The sequence below is a fragment of the Diceros bicornis genome, chromosome 7 (assembly GCF_020826845.1).
Source record: "Diceros bicornis minor isolate mBicDic1 chromosome 7, mDicBic1.mat.cur, whole genome shotgun sequence".
NCBI lineage: Eukaryota > Metazoa > Chordata > Mammalia > Perissodactyla > Rhinocerotidae > Diceros > Diceros bicornis.
The window spans coordinates 7,026,859-7,048,998 of record NC_080746.1 but is presented as its reverse complement, the minus strand read 5'-3'; the positions used below and the strand labels follow the sequence as shown (position 1 = coordinate 7,048,998).

Here is a 22,140-nt window from a genome sequence, read left to right as displayed (position 1 = left end):
ACTGTGATGAGCACAGAACAATTTAAAACAAAACAAAACCTACAATTACCAATAATATTCTCATAGAGAGAAGAGATTATACCCATGAAATAAGAATAGGATGCTATAAAGTAGGAACATTCAGAGAAAAAAATGGAGGGAGAGAGAAATGGCAGAGGGAGGGAGGGAGGGAGGGAGGAAAGGAGGGAGGGAAGGAGGGAAGGCAGGCAGGCAGGCAGGCAGGCAGTTGGTTAGTTCTTAGAAATAAATTTTTTTTAAATCAAGAGATAGACTGGGGGAAATCCATATGTGGAAATTGACAAAGGTGAGAAAATAAGAGTTAGTTCAATAGTTGTAACATTCCAGAAAGAGAATAGAGAAAAGGGATGGGGTTTAAGTTGCAATGAGAGCCATCAAGAAAATAATACGGGAAAATTTCTCAGAAGTTTCCAGATGGAAAAGGCCCACTGAGTGCCCAGAGCAAAGAATGAAAACGAAACCATTCCAAAATCAGTCAATGTGAAAACTGACCACGAGGTATGTTTTAAATTCAAAAGCATGCAGAAAGGATATAAACAAAACAAAATCGGTCATATAAAAAAGAGGCAGACTAGTATCAGACTTTGTTGCAGTATTTTTGCTTAGATGACAATGGTGTAATACCATCAAAACTACGGGAAAAAATTATTTACAGACTAAAATGTTATAGCCAACTATCAACAAAATGCAAGAGCAGAATAGGAGCATTTTCATACCAAAGAAAAGCTTCCTTTTCTCAGAAAGCTACCAAAGATATACTACAAAAGCAGGGAGTAAAAACAAGGAAGATGACAGCAAGAGATCCAGAAAAGAAGAGCTCTAACTTACGAAGGAGTCATGAAGGAGATTTCCAGGACGAGGGTAAAGGGTTGACAGCTGGGTTGTAGATTTAGAGAACAATTATTAGTGGGACAGAAGGCCCCAGGAGTGATGTTTTCACGGGGGGCGGGGGGAGTTGCTTGATATGTTTGAACACACCAAAAGAACATCTATAATTCTGTTAGAGAGTTTGAGGGATAAACTAGTGATAAACATAAACTTAGTAAGCCAAAAATGGGCAATCGCTCCACAAAAACACGCAAAGTTATCCCAGAAAGGAAATGTAATTCTAGTACACTGTTGGATGCAGTTGTGAATGACAGTTACATAGTTATTACAATGTGGACAATGAACACTGATTTAACTCCCAACGCTGCCATAACTAGACTATGAAGATGAGAGAAGACGAGGTCTGTGTTTGTGTGCTACGGGACAGGGGGTGGTTACAAGAGAGCTAAGTCCTCATTTACCATAAAAAGGCAAAAAATAATATTTAAAAATGAAAAATCAAGAAATGAAAACATAAGCATGCTATTTAGAAACAGAGGAGTAAATTCCAGAAGAAAGAGTTGAGAATGATGACTTCTAGGAAAGAGAAATTAGAACGGGGAGGTGTGCAGCAGGAGACTGCTGTTTGTCAGTGTCAGCTGTGCAGGCATTTGATTTTTTAAAACTATGTACATATATTATACTGATCATTTTTTTTTAGTTTAGAGAAAAAAGACAGATGTACATAGTACCTCATGTAAAACCACCAACTTGAGAAGTCTTGGCTTTAATCAATCTGTCTTGCTATGCTTTATATTAAACAAAAATAGTAAGGGTCAGACTCATTCATACATTTGATCTCATTTTAATATTTTAAAAAATCCTCTTCAGGTGGTATTAGTATTCTTTTTACAGATACGGAGATATTTGCTTAGAGAAGTCACACAGCTAGTAAGTGATGAAGCTGGAAATTCAAAGTCAGGTTTATCTATCAAAGCCAATATTCTTAAACTGCACTAGGTTTCTTTTTCTGATTAAGTTAAAAAAAAGTTCTCTTCTCCCTCAAAGATAATCTTTAATAACTGTTTATTGATCAGACTTATCTCCTCAGCCTTCTTTTTCAGGGCTAAATACCTAAATTTCTTGAGCTTGCCTCACAAAAGCTCTTTTGAGTGTTGTTTTTTTTTTTTTTTTTTCCCTCTTCTACGGGTCCTTAAGACCTCTTTAAGTTCCTCACATTCCTCTTAAGACAGGCTACATTAATAGGACAATGTGTCAATGCTAAGCCACCTTCTGCCTCTTGACTATCATGCATGTATAGCCATAGTATTGACTAAAAAAGTGTTGATTTTTAATGTTGATTAAAAATTTTAGTGTTGATTTAGTGCCAAATCTAGTGCTGATTTTTAAAATATATATATGAACAATGTCATTTTGAAAAAATTAGCAGTAAATTACTTAACATGTGTATTACTAAAACATCTACTGAATTTAATTTCTTGTCAATAACTGAAATCTAAAAATTTTATCTTTTGCTTTTTTGCATACTATAATCCACGATTTATGCTGTTTTCTTTCACTAAAGAGCAGTCATCCTCAATTTTGTTCTGGTCTTCTCAGATATAAGCAAAAATATTTCTGAGAGTCCAAACCAACATATAAATTAAATTGAATTTTAAAAAGTAGCAATATTAACAAACCAATAAACAACAATAAAACCTAAAGTAAAACAAAACACAGGTTTACAGATCATCTGAGAGTCTCATGAAGAATTCTGAGACACTTGCTAGATTTTGCAATTCTATGTAGCTTCGACGCTTTTTGAAAAAGAAAAGAGGGCTGGAAAAAAGGAAACAAGTAAACAGGCACCCAATGCTGTATCCATGTTTTGGATTCAAGTACTTCACAAGTGAAGTATTCACACTTGTGGTCATACACCCCAGTACCTTCAGCAATATGCCTCAGTGACTCAAAAAACAAACAGATTTAGTCAACCATCTATTTGTTCATTCATTCATTCATTCATTCAACACTTATTAAGTGCCTACTGGATGCCAACCATTGTGCCAGGACCTGGGGATACAAAGACAAATAAATACAAATGTATGGAAAAATGAAAGTTTACATAGTTAGAACTCCAAGAAAATTTAAATAGCTAGAAATCTAAAGAAAAACCACTTTTACACATCAACTGACTTCTACTGTTGGCCAGTATTTTAAAGCCTGTGGTTTACCTGTAGTGTGGAGGGGGGAGCTGCTGGATGACATCATGGATTTTTATCAGCCTTTCTTCATCAGTTGCTGCTGAAACAGCATCCTGTAACAATCATAACGCAAAATAAACTGGTAGGCTTTGTTGGTAAAAACGAAAGTTCTTCACATACAATTCAGTTTTCACTCGGAGATTAATTCTCTCTCCTCTTTGATGCTGAACGACAAGGAAACACCATATAGTATCAAGGAAATAAACTTTGTTTCCATACTATGTGGACATTGAAATCTATTAAAAGATAACTTAGAAACTTTATGGTAACCAATATTAAGGGTGATAAGATTAGTGGCTCAAAGTCAGAAACTAAAAGAAGGACAATGTGAAAACAACAAAGACCACAGACTAGCTAGCAATAACTGTTCTTTGTTTTCTTTAAACGAGCCATTTTAGTCACAGAACTATTTCTTATGTGACCAAACCAATTTTTACACATTTTGAACAAAACCACAACAAAACTCCGAAAAGAACTTGATTTAAAAGTAACTTGGGGGCCGGCCTGGTGGCGCAAGTGGTTGGGTGCGCGCGCTCCGCTGTGGCGGCCCGGGGTTCGCTGGTTCGGATCCCGGGCGCGCACCGACACACTGCTTTGGCGAGCCATGCTGTGGCGGCGACCCATATAAAGTGGAGGAGGATGGGCACGGATGTTAGCCCAGGGCCGTCTTCCTCGGCCAAAAAAAGAGGAGGATTGGCAGATGTTAGCACAGGGCTGATCTCCTCACAAAAAAAAAAAAAAAAAAAAAAAAAAAAAAGTAACTTGTACTCACAGAAAATTTCTCATACAGCTGGTAGGTGAGCAGGGGGTTTGGGAGCTCTCGGAAATACAGCTTACAGAGGGAGCCCACGGAATGGATGTCTTGAACATATGGCTCTTTTGTCAGGTCGGGGACGTGTTCAGAGTCAAATTCATGGCTAACAAAGACAGAAGAGAAACAAAATAAAATTATTTCATTGAAGGAAAAGCAAATATATGACTTTAAAACAGAAAGCAAAGGCCCAAAGCGTTAACCTCCACCTCAATGAGTTATTATTTTCTTCAAATGATTCCATTTCACGTAAGCTATACTTGGACTTCAGCAGTAATTGATGTCTGATCATAAGACAAGTGTTTTTCTACATGCAAATTAAGGGCATAGCTTTAATACTAAAATGGAGAACAATCTCTGCAATACATATGAATGAACAACTCAACATAGAGATCTGAAAACAGGACTCCTAATTCCTAATGGTTTGAATACTCAATATTTTGGCAATTCTGGAAAGTAGGGTAGAGTGGCAGCTGGTACATGAACAACCATGTACAGAAATTCCTCAGATACAAGAAGTATAGTTTAGGAATGCTTTATTGAAGAGGGATAAGGAAGCCAGAAACAATATAAAGCAATTCCCGTTAACACCAAATTTTAATAGACAGTAAAATCTGTAGCATTAAAGTGAGTGAAATAAAAATTGTGCTCAGAATACTAAGGCAGATTAAGCTCACTCTCCAGAAGGTTAATGTCACTACAGGCATGAGACCACTTATGCACCAAAAGGATTAGTGTATGTCGACAACCTGAATATGAGATTTGCTGCATCTGAAACTAAGGACTGAAACTGTCTTTAGAACAAGAATCGATTTAAGTTTTTTCCAAACATGTATTCCTGAAAATAGAGCTGAGCTCTGTGGTCAATTAGAATATTAAAATCACTATAGAATAATGGCAATTACCATGCACCACAGTGAAAAATAAAGGATAATCACATATTAAGAAGAGACGAGGGCCCGCCCCGTGGCTTAGCGGCTAAGTGCGTGCGCTCCGCTACTGGCGGCCCGGGTTCGGATCCTGGGCGCGCACCGACGCACTGCTTCTCCAGCCATGCTGAGGCCGCGTCCCACATACAGCAACTAAAAGGATGTGCAACTATAACATACAACTATCCACTGGGGCTTTGGGGAAAAAAAGGAGGAGGATTGGCAATAGATGTTAGCTCAGAGCCAGTCTTCCTCAGCAAAAAGAGGAGGATTAACCCGGATGTTAGCTCAGGGCTGATCTCCCTCACAAAAAAAAAAAAAAAAAAAAAGAATAGACTAGAATCTAAGATACTAAGCAAAAATAAAATTTCTATTGCTGGTGTAAAGGATACCACTGTTTTTGTCTCTGAAAAGATAATGGGAGAGGATGTGGGATACGTAACACATGCACACTTGAGCATATACAACAGAAGTAGGGTCAAAGTAGACCTAGAAAAAGTTTCATCAATTTTGATTAAGAGCTCAAGAATAATTCTGTTATAATGTAAATTTTCATCTCTCATGGTTGTCATAGGTTCACACTCGATTTGCTAAAATCTTCAAAAATTGTAAAGAGACAAAATACAAGTATTGAAGAGGTTAAGGGGACATGGTTTTCTGATACTGCAAATGAAGCGGCATTTAGAAAAATATATACCGAGAAGAATATGGAATTATTTCTACTTTATCTAAACTATCTTACTGAAAATTATGGTTATCAATGTGTCTTAATTTTGAAATAATGTCATTTTAATAAATTTGAATAAGAACGAAAAAGAAAATGCCATATAAGGTTTTACCGCAGTCTCTGGATATTGGAGGCAACTCCAGAGAGACGATATATTCCATCCACGATGCCATATCTCTCAATGAATGCTGTACAACTTTGAAGAACCTGGGGTACTAAAGAGAATTTTTAAAGACATGCATTAAATTGGGAGTATTTAGTGGAAACAAAGTCACCAAAAAATGAGAATGTCTTAGCTTTCATAACCAAAATAACATTTGTAAAGTAAAGTTGTAAGAGGCAGAGATTAATCTACTACAAAAAATGATGAGGGCATATTTACTTAATTTCATATCTAAACTAGATAACTGGTTCCTGAATAATAAAGACTGGCTCTACCTTGTTATGTTTAGTTGGGTCAAACAGTTCATTCGTTATTAGGATAGTCTCTCTAAGATCTTCTGTAGTAGACTCATTTAGATCATGTTACAACAGTAAGGTGAACTGTTTAGTCCTAACACCATACTAGATTAAAAAAATAATAATAATATAGCCCTTTAGCTGAATTTCATACACAACAAATGGATATACAAAGTTAAATGCTTATCCCAACACGATAACTGCCTCCAAGTGCTGCAATTTTTCACTTTTTTAAAAAAAGTTTCTTTTATCTTTTCATAGTTAATGCTAATTCTAATTTTAGCCAATAAACAAAACACCAACATAATGCAAAGGTCAAAGTAATTTCAAGTAGATGGAATCTTCTAATTTCCTGCCTATATTTACATTAAAATTACTAATGTTAATATTATCAGCTCATCCTAAAGGGCACTATAACAATAAGTAGAAAGAAAAGAAGTGGACTCTCTCTGGTTACCTCTCATCTGACACAAATGGACAGCTATTCTGGGCCTACAGTCTATTCTGGGCCTACAGTCTAGAAAAGAACATTCAAAGTATGATAAAAAAAATTTTATAAAAATTCAAAAATTTACAATAGCTGAAATTTGAACTTTATTTGTTTTGCCATGCAGATGGATAAATTTAAAGACTTGAGTAACTATGTTCATTTGATAGTTAAAATCCCTGAAAAGAAGTGCTTGGAAGAACATTATTTGGTCTGCAAAAGACTATTATAACTAAAAACAAAAAGACTACTATAACTATGGATAAAACATTCAGAGAGGCAAATGAAACAATTAAGCTATTTTAATAAGATAATTTTAGCTCATGTTATGTCACTTACAGTATATATCATTCCTTTATTATTACAACAGACTTCTCTTTCATTTTCCTGCCTTTTGTTGTCCTTCCTGCATTCTGTCTTTTAAATTGTCAGATCCCGTAACTTACATTTAAAACAAACTCCTTAGTTTTGAATAAGAGTTTTAAAAAGCAGCTATATTACTCAGCATGTAATGTGTGCCAAGCTAAGCGCTTTGTAATGGATACTCACTTAATTCTCACAGAAATCCTACGGGAAAGTTCTATCATTATCCCCATTTTACAGAGAGTAAACTAAGTCCTAGAGAGAGAAAGTTTTATCCAAGGGCAAGGAGGAAACAAATGGCAGAAATGAGATCTAACTCAGGCAGTCTAAGTACAGAGCCAATTTTTAACTATGGCAATATACTGCCTGGAATATAAGGTCCCTCACAAATTAGCACTTATTTTATTGTTATCACCTTCCATATTTCACAACTCGAGGCCAGTGAAGTCTCATCTTCTGCCATACAAACCAGCCATTCTATAACTCCCTCACAAAAAAATTTCCTCTACCCAGAGTCTCCCTCTACAGCCATCTCCATATAGAAAACTCTTGGCTTTGTTCAAAACCCAACTGAACTATCACTTTTAAGCAAGCCTTCTTTGAAAATCCCCAAGTAGAGGTAGATGCAGCACTATGTTCTAGGTACCTGCCCATAGAACTATGTCATTGTTATTATTTATTTGTTTACACAACTATTACGCCTTCTTAGGTTCTCAAAAGGCAAAAATCATGCTTCGTTCATCTTTGAATATTCAAAATCCAGGAGCACTGTCCTGACACAATATAGAAAACTAGCGAATGAATTTAATCTACAGGTACCCCATGAGCCTGACAAAGTTATCTGACCAAGTCAGCAGAGTAGGGATTTTTGTTTTCATATGGAACTGTATTCATTTTCAAATGTATAATTTCTATCTCTAAAAACATTCAAGAATTTTAGTAACAAGAAACGGAATATGTTTATGTCATTGAGATGAAGGGCAGGCAGAACTGTTGGGTACTTTTTGTGAACTGACTTTATACTATAAGCAATCTCTATGTCAAAATGATATGCAAAATTTAAAGTATCTTTATGAGCTTGAGGCCTATTTCTAATATTGTTCCATCAATGATAATCTCAGTGCCTTAGGTTTCTATCCTACAAACTAGAGGTAGAATAATAAAATTTGGGGTTGGAAAATTTCAATCACCCACTTCAAAGGAAATATATTGAGAAATTATTGGAATAATTAATATAATTACTTAAAGAAAAACAAAGCTTTAATTTTTTTCCTTAAAAGATGCTTCTCATTATGCATGCTCCAAGTTAGCATGCTAACTCACCCAAACGCAGAAAAGGTTTGCCTTGAAGAAAACTCTTCAGAGCACAGGGTTTTGTTTCTACATTATCAGGTTCTCCTAGCAGGCATTAGAGAGTTTCCATAAAAATAAGCTATCATCCATTAAAAAATAAAGTATAGCTAACTTTCCTGAGACTCTTAACAACCTTGCGATATTAGATTTATACCTGCTTATGTTCTCTGTAAACTTTGAAATTACTGGGAATCAGAAGTCTCTCCTTAATAATATAGCTAAGCTTCTACAGACATAATACTTCATGGAAAACATCTAAATTGTTTCTTTATTTTATGTTCCCTGGGTAAAAGGACTGAATGTCCACAAAATAATCAAATAATAGGGCTTAATAAATAAAATTACATAACTGAATACTGCTATTACTTAGAATTTTAAGAGAGACAAATGAGACATTTAATTAAAATAGGAAGCAAAATGAAAGAGAAAAGCATAAACTTTCATTTTGAAGAAAAGAGAGTAGAAACTGAAGAACAGTGTCAGAAGATAAAAAGAGAAAAGACATGGTTTATTTCTTCACTAACATATAAAAAAGCAATATGGAAACCCAATGTATTATTGGAAGAAACCCAAATTTTAAAAAGGCATCTTATTAGCCACTTTCCCCCCCAAACAATCTAACAAACCAGTCAACTGCACATTAAATAATGAACCAGTCAAAACATAACATTAGAAACCACCAAAACAGTTCTTCCAAAAGGGGATAAGACTTTAAAAACTATTCCCACACTCTCCAAATAATATACTTCTGATCCACTTTTATTTAATATTTTTAGTATTTTTTTATATCATATGACAATACAATAAAAAAGTAAATATTTAAATTAAAACTGACAAAGCTTCAGATAAGAATTATGGCTTGAAGAAGTAGGAGATAAGTGTGACAAGAATTGGTCTTTTATTTTTCTGGACACTTTGGTTTCATTTCTGTGATTTTCTCCTCATTTATTCATTCGTTCATTCACTCACTCATTCATCAATCATTTATTAGATCCCTTCTAAATGCCAGGAATCACGCAAGCATTCTCTAACACAGATTAAAAAGTCCAGTTCCATTCTCAGGGTGTTGGCTTCCAGGCTAGGAGTACATTGACACAGTGTTTCTTATTAGAATGTGCATCATAATTTTTGGTTAGGCAAATATGATACCTAAAGGATTAACTTCAGGGGTTGTTTGGGCCTTGTTTCCTTCCAGTGTGCTCTGATTATAAAATTCCTGTATATTTATAGTTTAAAAAAAAACAAAAGGCCTCTTGCTGAGAGGGTCAAATAACCTCAAACACAGAAATACGTTCAGGCAACAGTTTCCTCACCTTGAGTTGTTTTTTGTTTGTTTTGTTTTCTTTCTTTCTTTTTTTTTTTTTTGGTGAGGAAGATTGGCCCTGAGCTAACATCTGTGCCAATCTTCCTCTATTTTGCATACAGGATTCTGCCACAGCATGGTTTGATGAGCGGTGTGTAGGTCCGCGCCCAGGATCCAAACTCGTGACCCCAGGTCCACCGGGGCGGAGCACGCACGCAAACTTAATCACTATGCCACCGGGCCGGCCCCTCCTCATCCTGAGTTTTAAAATATTTTTTATATTTTGTACCAAATATAATTTTACCTAGTTTTCTACAAAGTTCTCACTTTTTTTTTTAAGCAATCTCATTTCAAATCTCACGTTAAGGAAATTTGTTGTCAAATATGTGCAGTAAATAAAACAAGCCCTATGAAAAAATCAATGACACTAGAAAACTCTCTGTTCTACCAGAATAGATTTTATCACAGTTAGGGAACGCATGAACACTGCAGTTACTAAATCTGTTATTTTTCAGAAAGAAATGACATACTGGCATCTGTCCTCTCCTACCATACTTACTAAGAATGGAAATGCCCAAAACTTCTAAATACAACTAAAACTTGCTGAATTGATGTTTGAAAGCTAATGAGAACGGCAGAACAAACTGGAAAACACTCCTGCATATTAATGATCACATCTAAGCAAGGTTGAACAAAAAGAGATATTAAAAAATACAAAAAGAAAAAGCGATACAAAAAGTAACTAAGATAAAAAATTTTTTGACTTTATAATTAAGGATGCCCATGTAAATGACAAATTAGTCTGATCTATTCACAAAAACGTACTATGCGGGCAGATTTTTAAAACATCAGTTATACAGATAACCGTGATATAATCTTTAATCAACACAATTGTAGTTTGTGGTAGCTGAAACTCTGGAAGATCATCCTGAGAGAATCCTGGCACCAGGGATCACAAATAAGAGAGTTTTTTAAAAAACACCTTGTTGCACTCCTACATGATTTCTTGCAACACTTTGTATAGAAGAAATAGGCCAGGTTTGTCACTTGCTCCAACAGGGAGGTACTCAAAAGTTTAGAAAGTATAACAGGATAATCTCTCCATAAAGTTGATTATTCACTAGGAAAATAATTCAGAGAATGAGTCACTTAGCAAAACATTATTCTGCTATGAGCTTCCATCTTAGAAAAATCTGGTACAAAATCTATTTTATATAGAGTAAGGACACTATTTTAAAGTCCAAACTAAAACAGAATAATCATGAGAAAGAAGACTATACACACTATATAATTATATCTATATAGCTATCTATATGTATATTTCATCTCTCCTCACAATTATATATATAATATATAAACATATCATTCTTCCTCATGATTATTGTTTTCACTTAGCCTTTAAATATTACATATAATATATATTCATTTTTACTTAATTTAGACTTTAAAATAGTCTCTCTCTCTCTGTCTATATATATATAAATACACACACACAAATGGTGCAACTGTAGTTACAGACCATATAGAGTATACATGAAGTCTCAAAATCTTAACTTTAATTCCTCACACATTTATTAAATCAAAGACAAATTAATAAATCATTTTAATATTAAAAGCCATTCTCTTTCCTAACAAAAATTTTAGTTAATCCATTATGGAAATTAATAAACAAGAAACCTCATTACATTGGAGTCAGGAGGCCAAAACGGGGAGCTCTCACGCCTTATGTTGAAAATAGTCCGATAGGAAGAAGACAGACCTCCTCTCTCTGATCAGCAGGCTCAGCCAATGAGAGGTTGTCACAACTCAGAAAAGGAAAAGCCACCCCCCCCTCAAACTCTGTGTTTACAATAGCCTCTGAACTTCCTCTTCCTCTCTGTAAAAGCATTTCTCCACTCCTTGCTGAGGGGGACTTGCACGTGTCTCACCATGGTTGCAGACCCCAAATTGCAATTATTTGCTGATCCCAAATAAATCCATTTTTGCTGGAGAAATAACCAGCTATTTGTTTTAAGGTCAACATTTTGGTGGCCCATGTGGAGGTCCACAGAAGCTCCCCTGACGACTTCAGCTGAGGCTGCTGAGCAAACAGGTGAGGTACCCACAAGAGAACCCACTGAGCTCGGTGCTTTTCCTGTCGACCCTGGAGTTTGAGGGTAAATCTTTTTCCTGGATCCCAGCTTCTGCCCTCATTAGGTCGAGGTTCTCCAGGCTTCATTCGAGACCTATTTTGTTTTTGTGTGTGTGTGAGGAAGATCAGCCCTGAGCTAACATCTGATGCCAATCCTCCTCTTTTTTCTAAGGAAGACTGGCCCTGAGCTAACATCGCGCCCATCTTCCTCCACCCTACATGGGACGCCGCCACAGCATGGCTCGACAAGCAGGGCGTCGGTGCGCGCCCGGGATCGGAACTGGTGAAGCCCTGGCCGCCGCAGCGGAGCGCGCGCACTTAACCGCTTGCGCCACGGAGCTGGCCCCTCCAGAACTATTTTAAGGCTTCATCCTTTTCTGGTTAAGGGCTTGTTTGTCTGCAAGTACTTGGGTGGCTCTTTGGCCTGACTCTCTGAATTGTGCTAGCCTTTGGTCAGATTCCTTTTGGAATGGGACTGTTTATACTGAAACTGTGCTAGCCTTTGGTCTGATTCCTTTTGGAATGGGACTGTTTATACTGAAACTGTGCTAGCCTTTGGTCTGATTTTTGTATTGTTTCATTAAAACTGTGCTGGTCCAGCCTTTGGCCTGACTCCCTTGGGAGCAAACTGTTCCTTAGAACCGCATTGACCAAACTTCAGTTGATTTCCTTTCGAACTGGACTGTTTCTTTGGAATTGCATTGATTCAACCTTCAGTCCACCTTACTGACTGTTCTAACGGAAATGGCTGGTATTAGGCCAGCAGGCTGAGCTGTTTAGCATGTTTGAGAATTACTCCTTTGCTCTAGAGAAAAACCTCTAAGAAACTGGATCCCAGTTATCCAAATATTTTGAGGGCACACCCCCCCACAGGGATCATGGCCAATTTTATGTTCATAAAAACCACAGTCACTCCTCATGCACATGTCTACCTAAATGGACCAATTTAACGAAAAGTAATTTAGAATATAAATGGCCATCATGGGAAACTTCTGAACTCCCCAACCTTACTTTTCTTAAAACCTAACCGGACAACCACAGTTCTGTAATTTCCAAAGCTGAATGGAATGCCTATTTCAATTGGTATTTTGAGGCTTCCAAACGTTATCAGGAGTCTAAAATTGCCTGTTTGAAAAATAAAATTTTAAGATTAACTGAGGCAAATAATTAAAGAAAGATGAAATGGCTTCCAAAGCCTCATGTTCCTCTCCCCTAGCTCATCATGCTCTGGCCCCGCCTCTGGTGCCATCTTCCTTCCCTTCTACACCATCTACACCTCCTCTACACCCTTAGTTCCCCCAAACTAACTCTCTCACCAAACTTCCCCTTTTCCCTGAGCCTCTCCCCACTCCCTCCTCCTCTGAACCTGTCAGAACCTGTCCTTTTAAAATTAAACCTTCTGAGGATCCAAAGGCTAAACCCTTAATTTCTTATATTCCCTGGACTAAAGCTGAACTGTGAGCCATTGTCAAGGATTTTCCCAAAGGAACCTAAGATCCTCACATATATGCTGAGCAATTTAATATAATCATTTGACCTTACCAATCTGACTTATATCAGCTAGTTCATATGCTTGTTGGTAAAGGCCAGGCCCAGCATTGGATGAAAACTGCTAATTGGGAAAATCCTGAAAGGTCTCTAGAATTACAACCAGGAGACCAACCTGCTGATTTGTTGTATGATCAGGCTCAGGCAACTGCTAGACAACTTCTTCGGGCAATTCCTACGACTTTCCCAAAGCCTACTGATTGGAACAAAATTTAGGCTTCTGCACAAAAACATGATGAACCTGTTCATGACTATTACAATCGACTTCAGATGGTTTTTAAAGAAAATTATGGTCTACCTTCAGACGTTGATTCCACCTGGGTAGCTTTTAACTCTATGTTGATTAATGGACTGATCTGGGACCCTTCCCTTCTAGTAAAAGGAGCAGGATGGAATGAGCAACTCCAGATTTAGTTAATCCAGCAAACCAGCTCTCGCGTACCCTAGATGAATTACCTAAAAGACTGCTAAAATTCTTAATCTTCAACTCCAGCAAATGAAGGCGCCTAAAAGAAACCAAAACCTCCTAGTTTCTGCTATTATTGCAAAGAGCCAGGGCACTGGAATCAACCCTGGACTGTTACAAATTTTAGCACTTCAAGCAACTTCAGCCCTCTAAACCAGCCTTTCCAATGTCCTCCAAATTCTCAGCGTTGAGCTCCGAGGAACTACAGGGGCTCTTCCCAATCCTCCTCCTTAATTGGCTTGGAGAAACATTTCTCCGGATTGGAGAGGAATCTCTTTCTTCCCGGACACTGGAGTCACACTCTCAGTGCTCAACCCCACTACCGTAAAGCAGCTCCTGACCTGGAGTACTAAAACAGCTCAGATAGTGGGGATCTCTAATAAACTTCAAAGGTTCCTGTCTTTAAACCTATTCCTTTTTGTCTACATCCTTTCAGAGACACACACCCTTTTCTTCTTAGTTCTTCTGCCCTTATTCATTTATTAGGCTGAGATTTCTTAGAAAAGTATCATACTGAAATTTCTCCCGAAATGGGGAAATAATTCTAGAATATGACAGTAGTCACCAAAACAGGCAACCAGGTGAATTAAATGACCCTTTGGCATCTTTTATTTGCTCCGTCTCTCATGGCACTAGAGCGGATTCTGGAAACACTGATCATTCATCCCTACTGAATCAGCTACCACCCTCTTTATGGGCAAATCTCCAACTGATACTGGTAAAATTCACAGCGCACCTCCCATCGAGATTCAAATAGATCCCTCAAAGCCTCTCCCCAGAATTAATCAATACCCTGTAAGTAAAGAACCCCTTCAAGGTATAAAGCCCATAATAGAAGTTTACATGCATCAAGGCCTCATTATCCCTTGTACTAGCCCCTGGAATATTCCTATTTTACCTGTGAGAAAACCCAAGGGCCAAGGAAGGAGGTTTGTCCAGGACCTCTGAGAGTAATAAACCACATTGTTATCCCTCAACACCGTGTTGTTCCTAACTCTCATAATGCTACTAACATCCATTCCCACTAGAAGCAAATTCTTTACTGTAATTGATTTACATAGTGCATTCTTTAGCATTCCAGTGGATGAAGCTAGTCAATACCTTTTGCCTTCACTTAGGAAGGAAAACAATTCACCTGGACATTAATGCCTCAGGGTTTTACTGAGAGCCCTTATTTCTCACAAATCCTGAAGGCTTATCTGGTTGATATAAAGTTCCCTAGGAGTTCTACTTTGTTGCAATACGTGGACATTTGCTTCTTTATGCTCTCTTTCTCAAGCCTCCTCAGAGGAAGACAGCATCCACTTGCTAATGCTTTTAAGGGATAATACTTTAAAGGGATATAAGGTCACCAAAGAGAAACTGCAGTTTGCCTAAACCCAGGTTAGATATTTAGGGCATCTGATATCAGAACTAGGGCAACACCTAAATACAGATAGGCTTCATGATATCCTAAGTTTCCCCAAACTCCAGACTAAGCACCAACTGTGAGGTTTTGTCGAGCTAGTTAGTTACCGCTGAAATTGGATTCCAAATTTCTCTCTTATGGCCAAGCCTCTATATGTTTTACTAAAGAATAACAACCCTGATGTAATTTTATGGGAAGAACAGGATGACATAGCCTTTAAGGCCTTAAAGGTGAGTTTGACAAACCCACCTGCCCTTGGACATCTCAATTATCAGATTCCCTTTTTCCTTTCTGTATATGAAAAGGAAAAGAATGCCCTTGGGGTACTCACTCAAAAACATGGGGACCACCATCAACCTATAGGGACCACCATCAAACTAGAGGGTATTATGGCCAGCAACTGGACCCTGTGGCAGTGGATAACCCCTTGCACTGGAATCATTACTGCCACTGTCCTTTTGGTTAAGGCCACCGAGAAAATGACTGTGGGATCCCTTTAAACATTTTTGCGCCTCATGCAGTAGAAGCCCTCCTGAATTCTCACTAGACTCAACATTTTTCAGTCAACTGCCTGACCTCCTATGAAATCCTTTTGCTAACTGCTCCTCACATAACTCTTTTACGCTGTAATAACCTTAACCCTGCTACTCTTCTCCCCTCCATTACCAACAAAGTCCCTCACAACTGCTTAACGCTGGTGGACTACCTCCTGACTCCTCTTGACGATCTACAGGAAACTCCTTTGGGTAATGCTGACTTCTCATGGTTTACTGTTGGTTCTTATTTAAAAGGTGACAATTGCAAATACTGCACTGGGTGTGCTACTGCAACTCCTTTTGATATCATGGAGGCAGCACCTTTACCTATGACTACTCCAGCCCAACATGCTGAATTATACACTCTTACATGGGCTTGTACTTCAGCCAGGGGCAAAGCTGTCAATATTTACACTGATAGTAGACATGCTTTTGGAGTAGCTCATGATTTTGGAATGTTTTGGAAGCAATATGGTTTCCTTACTTCCAGCAGAAATAAAATTAAAAATGGCCTCTATGTTCAGGAATTATTGGATGCTATACTTTTACCTGCGGCTTTAGCTATTATTAAGGTCCTGGGGCATTCTCAACTTGACTCTCTGGAAGCTAAAGAAAATCACCTTGCTGACATTTCCACAAGAAATGCAGCTCTTAAAGGAACCAACAATGGCCAAATCTCTGTCACGGGCCAAAGGGATATTTCCCCAAATGATAACTTAGAAAAACTGGCTAAAGAAGCCCAAAAATTGGCCTCAGAAAAGTAAAAATAAGATTGGAAATTCAACAGTTGTCAGTTTGATAAAAAGAGAAAGCTCTGGTTTGGACCAAATAAAAACCCAGTCCTACCAGAGACTCTAAAATTCCCACTCCTAACCCACTGTACACACATTTAACCCTTGGTCTACTGACAAAATGATAACATTTATGAATCAATATTGGTGGGGAAATACTAACAAGGCCACAAAAAGTGCCAACCTCACTTGTCCCACTTGTCCAAAACACAACCCAGGGAAGCTTGTTCATAATACTCCCAGGCATTTTAAATTGCCTAATGGACAATTCAAAGTTGGGCAAATGGATTTCATACAACTTCCCTGTCTCATGGATATAAATATGTTTTAGTCACAGTTTGTACATTTTCCAACTGGACTGAAGCCTTGCCTTGAAGACAGGCTACTGCCTCTTCTGTGGCTAAAGTCCTTTGGGAAGGATTATCCCACCTGAGGAACTCCTCTAGAGCTTCACAGTGATCAAGGAATCCATTTTAATGGTCAGGTACTTGGACAAGTCTGCACTATTTGGCTGGTTTTATAACACTTTCACTGTGCTTATCATCACCCTCAATCTTCTGGTTTAGTCAAACATGTTAATGGCATTATTAAGACTCAATTGGCAAAGTTTCTACAGTTCATCCAAATACCTTGGCCAAAAGCATTGCCAGATTCACATCCACTTCCTTTGGAACTTATAAACTCTCGCCCTTCGAGACAGTGACAAGACACCCAATGCATTTGGCTCCTGCTCTTTCCACCCACAGCTGATAAAAGGAGATATACCCCAATATTGCAAAGGCCTAATTACTTCTATTAAAAATAATCATGTTTCTGGGGCTGGCCCCGTGGCGTAGTGGTTAAGTGCGCGTGCTCCGCTGCTGGCGGCCCGGGTTTGGATCCTGGGTGCACACTGATGCAGCACCGCTTCTCAGGCCATGCTGTGGCAGCGTCCCATATTAAAAAAAAAAGTAGAGGAAGATGGGCACGGATGTTAACCCAGGGCCAGTCTTCCTCAGCAAAAAGAGGAGGATTGCCATGGATGTTATTAGCTCAGGGCTGATCTTCCTCACAAAAAGAAAAAAAAAAAAGAGAGAGAGAGAGAGAAAAAATAAAATCATGTTTTGGTAGAGCAATCTTTTTACAGTGTGCTCCAGGGAGATAAAGACCTTAAGCATCACACCTTGCAACACGGAGATTTTGTCTATTGAAAAAGACACCTCTCCAGATGGACACTCTTCAACGGAATGGAAAGGCCCCTATCAGGTACTGTGAAGCAACCCTTGTGCCACAAAACTCCAAGAAATGGACTCTTGGATTCATGTGACACACCTAAAGAAAGCACCAAACCCTGACTGGACCTGCACATCATCGGGTGATCTGAAAATAAAGAGTTCCCAAAATTGAAGCAGATGATATCTGAAGAGACAGCTTTCCCAAGATGTCCAGACCAGGCCTGTTGGAATTTTGTCGATGACATAACACTCCAGATGATCTCTAATGCCTATGATCTTGATAACAAATGGACTTTAGAAAAGAAAAATGCCTGAGAGTTCTCCCATCTACCCTTCCTTGTTACTCAAATGTGGCCACAACAGGGTTCCAATCTGTGCACTTTCCATCTGAGATGGGACACAACACGCAGGAAAGGTCCTTTCTGGCACTGAGGGACAAAAGGCTGCTGAAACCAGAAAAAAACTTCCTCTTGCTCAGCAATGCTTTCAAAGAAAGACCTCAATCAAAAGGGGAAATGCGGAAATTAATAAACAGAAACCTCACTAAACTGGAGTCAGGAGGCCAACAGGCAAAGCTCTCAAGCCCTACATCAACAGCGGAGCCCAACAGGAAGAAGACAGACTTCTTTTTGACCAGCAAGGAGCTCAGCCAATGAGAGACTGTTACAACTCAGCCAAGGGAGAGCCACTACATCTCGAACTCCTTGTTTACAACAGCCCTCTCAACCTCCTCCTCCCCTCTATAAGAGTTTCCCCTCCCTTGCTGTGGGGGGACTTGCACGTGGCTCGCCATGGTTCCAGACCCCAGAATACAATTCTTTGCTGATCCCAAATAATTCCATTTTTGCTGGAGAAATAACTGGCTATTTGTTTAAGGTCAACAAAACTTCAAAGGTTTCCTTTTTCCTGTTTATACAGTCTTCATTTGAATATTCAAATAAATATCCTTTGTATGAATATTTATTCTTCCTTTTTCACCATCCCTAATCAACCAGAAAATTATTTTACTATGCTAACTGTAATGTATCTGACCTCAGTCTTCAAGGTTTCTGACTCTTAAAGTTTTTCAAATTACAATTACACTCTGTCACAAGTAACTATTTTTTCTTTTTCTAATCATTTGAATATAGACTTTATGCTCTGGATAGGCCTTTAGCAGAGTTTTCTCTTTCAAGACTATTAAATTAATTTCTAATACTCTTCAATATTTTTTCTTTTTTTAATTGAAAAAGCAAGACCACTAAGAAAGAAAATCACAAAGATATTCTGTACATCTAGTACTCTACTATAATTATATTCATTTTACATATCACTTAAGTATCCATACTTTCAAAAAGGTATATCTTACTGTTTATAACATTTTTCAAATTTCTACACCGCACTCAAATTTACAATTTTCAATAGGTTCATAATCTATACAACAATTTCCCTAAAAGTTGAGTATTCAATTTTTTGGCTCTCATACACAATGTTACAATAAACATTTTTGTTTCTATTGAAATATAACCTTAGGATAAATCCTTAAGGAGAACTACTACATGAAAGGAACACCACAAACTCCTTGCTATGAAGTGCCAAAATGTTTTTCAAAAAGGTAGTAACTCACAGAGCTACCTGAAACCAATAATTTTTACCTTTTCACAAAAATCACTGCTATTTTTAATGGCACCAGATATCATAATTTAGAAAAACACCTTTGTTATATTAATAATGTTTACCAACGTAAAAATGGTATCTCAAAATTGCTTCGAGATACATTTCCATGATTACAAATGAGCATAAACACTTTTCTGTAATTTGTTTACAATTTGTCTCCTTGTGAAAATTATATGTGTATATTTTTTCTCCATTCTTCTACTCAGGGACTTATTTTCTCAAAAATCTGAATGATATTCTCATACACTGTATTAGCAGCATTTCATCATATCCAAAAAAAGATTATTTTCCCAGTCTGTGGTACTTTTCCCTTACATTTGCTATTTTCATTATACAGAAATTATTTATTTGAAGCTACATATTCCTTTATAATGTTTTTTTAATCTGAGAAAGCTATTATTCCTCTTTGGTCTCAAAGAGGAATAATACATGGTCTCAAACAAAACCATTTCATATTAGCATTTATGTAAGTTTAAAAAAGTTAACTCTTCTATACACTTGGAATTTTCAGTGTAATAAAATGAGAATTTTTTTCAAAATTGCTATTTCATTATCTCAATATATATCTAATCAGTAGCCCCTCCTCATGACCTGGTTTTAAAACCATACTTTATCATAATAGATTCTTATTGATAGTAATGACTACTTCTGAACATTCCAAGCTATTTCATTCACATCTCATTCTCTACATTAACAACACTCTAGTTTTGAAGATGGATTTAATATCTGGTAAAGCTAGATGTCTTCTATTTTATCACTGATTTTTTCCACCACAATGCTCTTTGACTGTCTCATTGGCGTATTTCTCCATGTGCATTTTGACTAGTTGCAAAAATAATCCTCAGGGTTTTTGTTTATTTATTTGTTTTTTAGTAAGTGCATTAAGTTGATATTAGTTTGGGAATAACATCTGTTTAAAATAACATTTTGTCTTTTCCCTCAAGAAACATGGTATAGTTTGCATTGAATTCATATTTTAAGTATATTGCTGTTCTGTAAGCAATGAGTAAGGCCTTCATTTGAACTCGATATTATTAACGGTATTTATACTAGTTTTCATTAGTGGTCTTCTTAAAAAGTACAATGGGTATTTCCCATCAGATTCAGAATTTCACAAATCACCTATTTCTGGTACTTAACATTATAGGTAGATACTTCCTTAATATTCTAGCATCTCTAAAGGAGATGGTAGAGAAAAGTGTTCCGTCTTTCCTTTCTTCCTATCTACTCATGCAACTACTGAACTCTTGAGTCAGAATTTAATTTATAGAGAAAGGAATTTAAATTTTTAGCTATAAAAGGTGGGAGGTTGGTCTTGGTATAGTCTCAAAACTATGATTGTGTTTTTCAAAAGAGAAATTAAATAAATATTTTAGGGTAAAATGTGAAAGGGAAAACTGGCTAAAGAAGCTATCTGGACAGACATAAAAATAATGCAAACCAACAGTGCTACTGTACCCTCTGTGTGACTGTCTGACGAGTCTTCCTAAACAGACCCTCAGCATCTCTGGTGCAAAGTGCATTCTCACCCTCTGTTTTTATTCTCAGCTGTCCCCAGAACTGAGACGAGTACCTGAGAAAGTTGAATACACGCTGCTGACCCTAAACAGAACAGATACTGCTTGCCTGATCTACCTCATAACTGATTAAAGGAAAATCAATATGGAGAGGTCAGAAACTGAAATTATGAGCTTACAAATTTTAGTTTTACCTTCAAAACCAGAATTCAGAAGGTGCTCCCCCAGGTCACAACCAAACACCCTCTCTTTCAAGATCCCCCGTTGTTTCAGCTTCTGTTTTGTTGGACGAGACTTCATGAATGTGCGCAAGAAAGTAATGAGCTTGCCGTGCTTTTTAGACACTAAAAAATAAAAATAAAGAGAAAACACCTTAGTTGTGTCGAGCTTACATTTTACATAGTGTGAAAAGAAAGATTTCAATAGGCTGATTGCAAAATAATCTATTACAGGTACACTTTATATTCTGTAGGAAATTTTCAACAGAAGTTTAGGAAGTTGCTTTATAAAAAACATCATAATTTTGCACTTTCTTCTCACCAGCCTATGACCTTACTTGATGGGACTGTGAGCAAATTTAACTATTGTAATCTGTGACCAATTGGTAGTTTACCAATCAAGGTTGGTAAACTAACGATCTTCCCAATGCATATCTAAAGGACGCTACAGGATTATGACTGGGACCTGAGTCTTACTCTAATATATTGCTTTGGAGATCATAATAAGTAAGACTTAAAATGCTGTCAATTTGGTTTGCATTTCAAGTCAATTTCTAAAATACAGTCAGCTCTCCACAGCTTCTGCATCTGCAGATTCAAACAATCACAGATCGAAAGGCCTATGATGGCTGTATCTGTATCGAACACGTACAGACTTTTTTTCTTGTCATTATTCCCTAAACAATACAGTATAATAACTATTTATGCAGTATTTACATTCTATTAGGTATTACAAGTAATCTAGAGATGATTTAAAGTATATGGGAGGATGTGCATAGGTTGTATACAAATACAACATCCTTGGATTTTAGTATCCTCAAGGGTCCCGGAACCAATCCCCCGTGGATAGCAAGGGACAACTGTATTTTACTTGGTGGTCAGAAATTTTCAAAGCATTTGTAATCTGGAAAATAAGACTGAAAAAAGAAAAACCTCCCTCTTTCTCATTTTATAATGAGGACAATCTGATTATGATATAGAACATATTTATCAAACTGATGGCTATATAAATACAAAACACACATATAAAAAAAGCATCAGATCGTCTATTAACATTCATCTGTAGTATACTAAATATATCACCTTAAATCCTTTGTAGATCAAGGCACGAGATAAGTAAATTAATATATAGTC

At 37.2% G+C, this 22,140-nt stretch overlaps 1 protein-coding gene across 3 annotated transcripts in view; it reads right to left on the bottom strand.

The window, feature by feature from the left end:
• Nucleotides 1-22,140, bottom strand: part of ARHGAP32 (Rho GTPase activating protein 32) — a 321,714-nt gene that overhangs the window by 20,910 nt on the left and 278,664 nt on the right. For all 3 annotated transcript variants that reach the window (XM_058544821.1, XM_058544819.1, XM_058544820.1), the window contains 4 exons: nucleotides 20,983-21,132; nucleotides 5,669-5,771; nucleotides 3,862-4,006; nucleotides 3,060-3,142 (listed from right to left, as the gene is read on the bottom strand). In XM_058544821.1, the coding sequence (XP_058400804.1) occupies nucleotides 3,060-3,142; nucleotides 3,862-4,006; nucleotides 5,669-5,771; nucleotides 20,983-21,132 (481 nt within the window). The remainder of the gene's footprint in view (nucleotides 1-3,059; nucleotides 3,143-3,861; nucleotides 4,007-5,668; nucleotides 5,772-20,982; nucleotides 21,133-22,140) is intronic.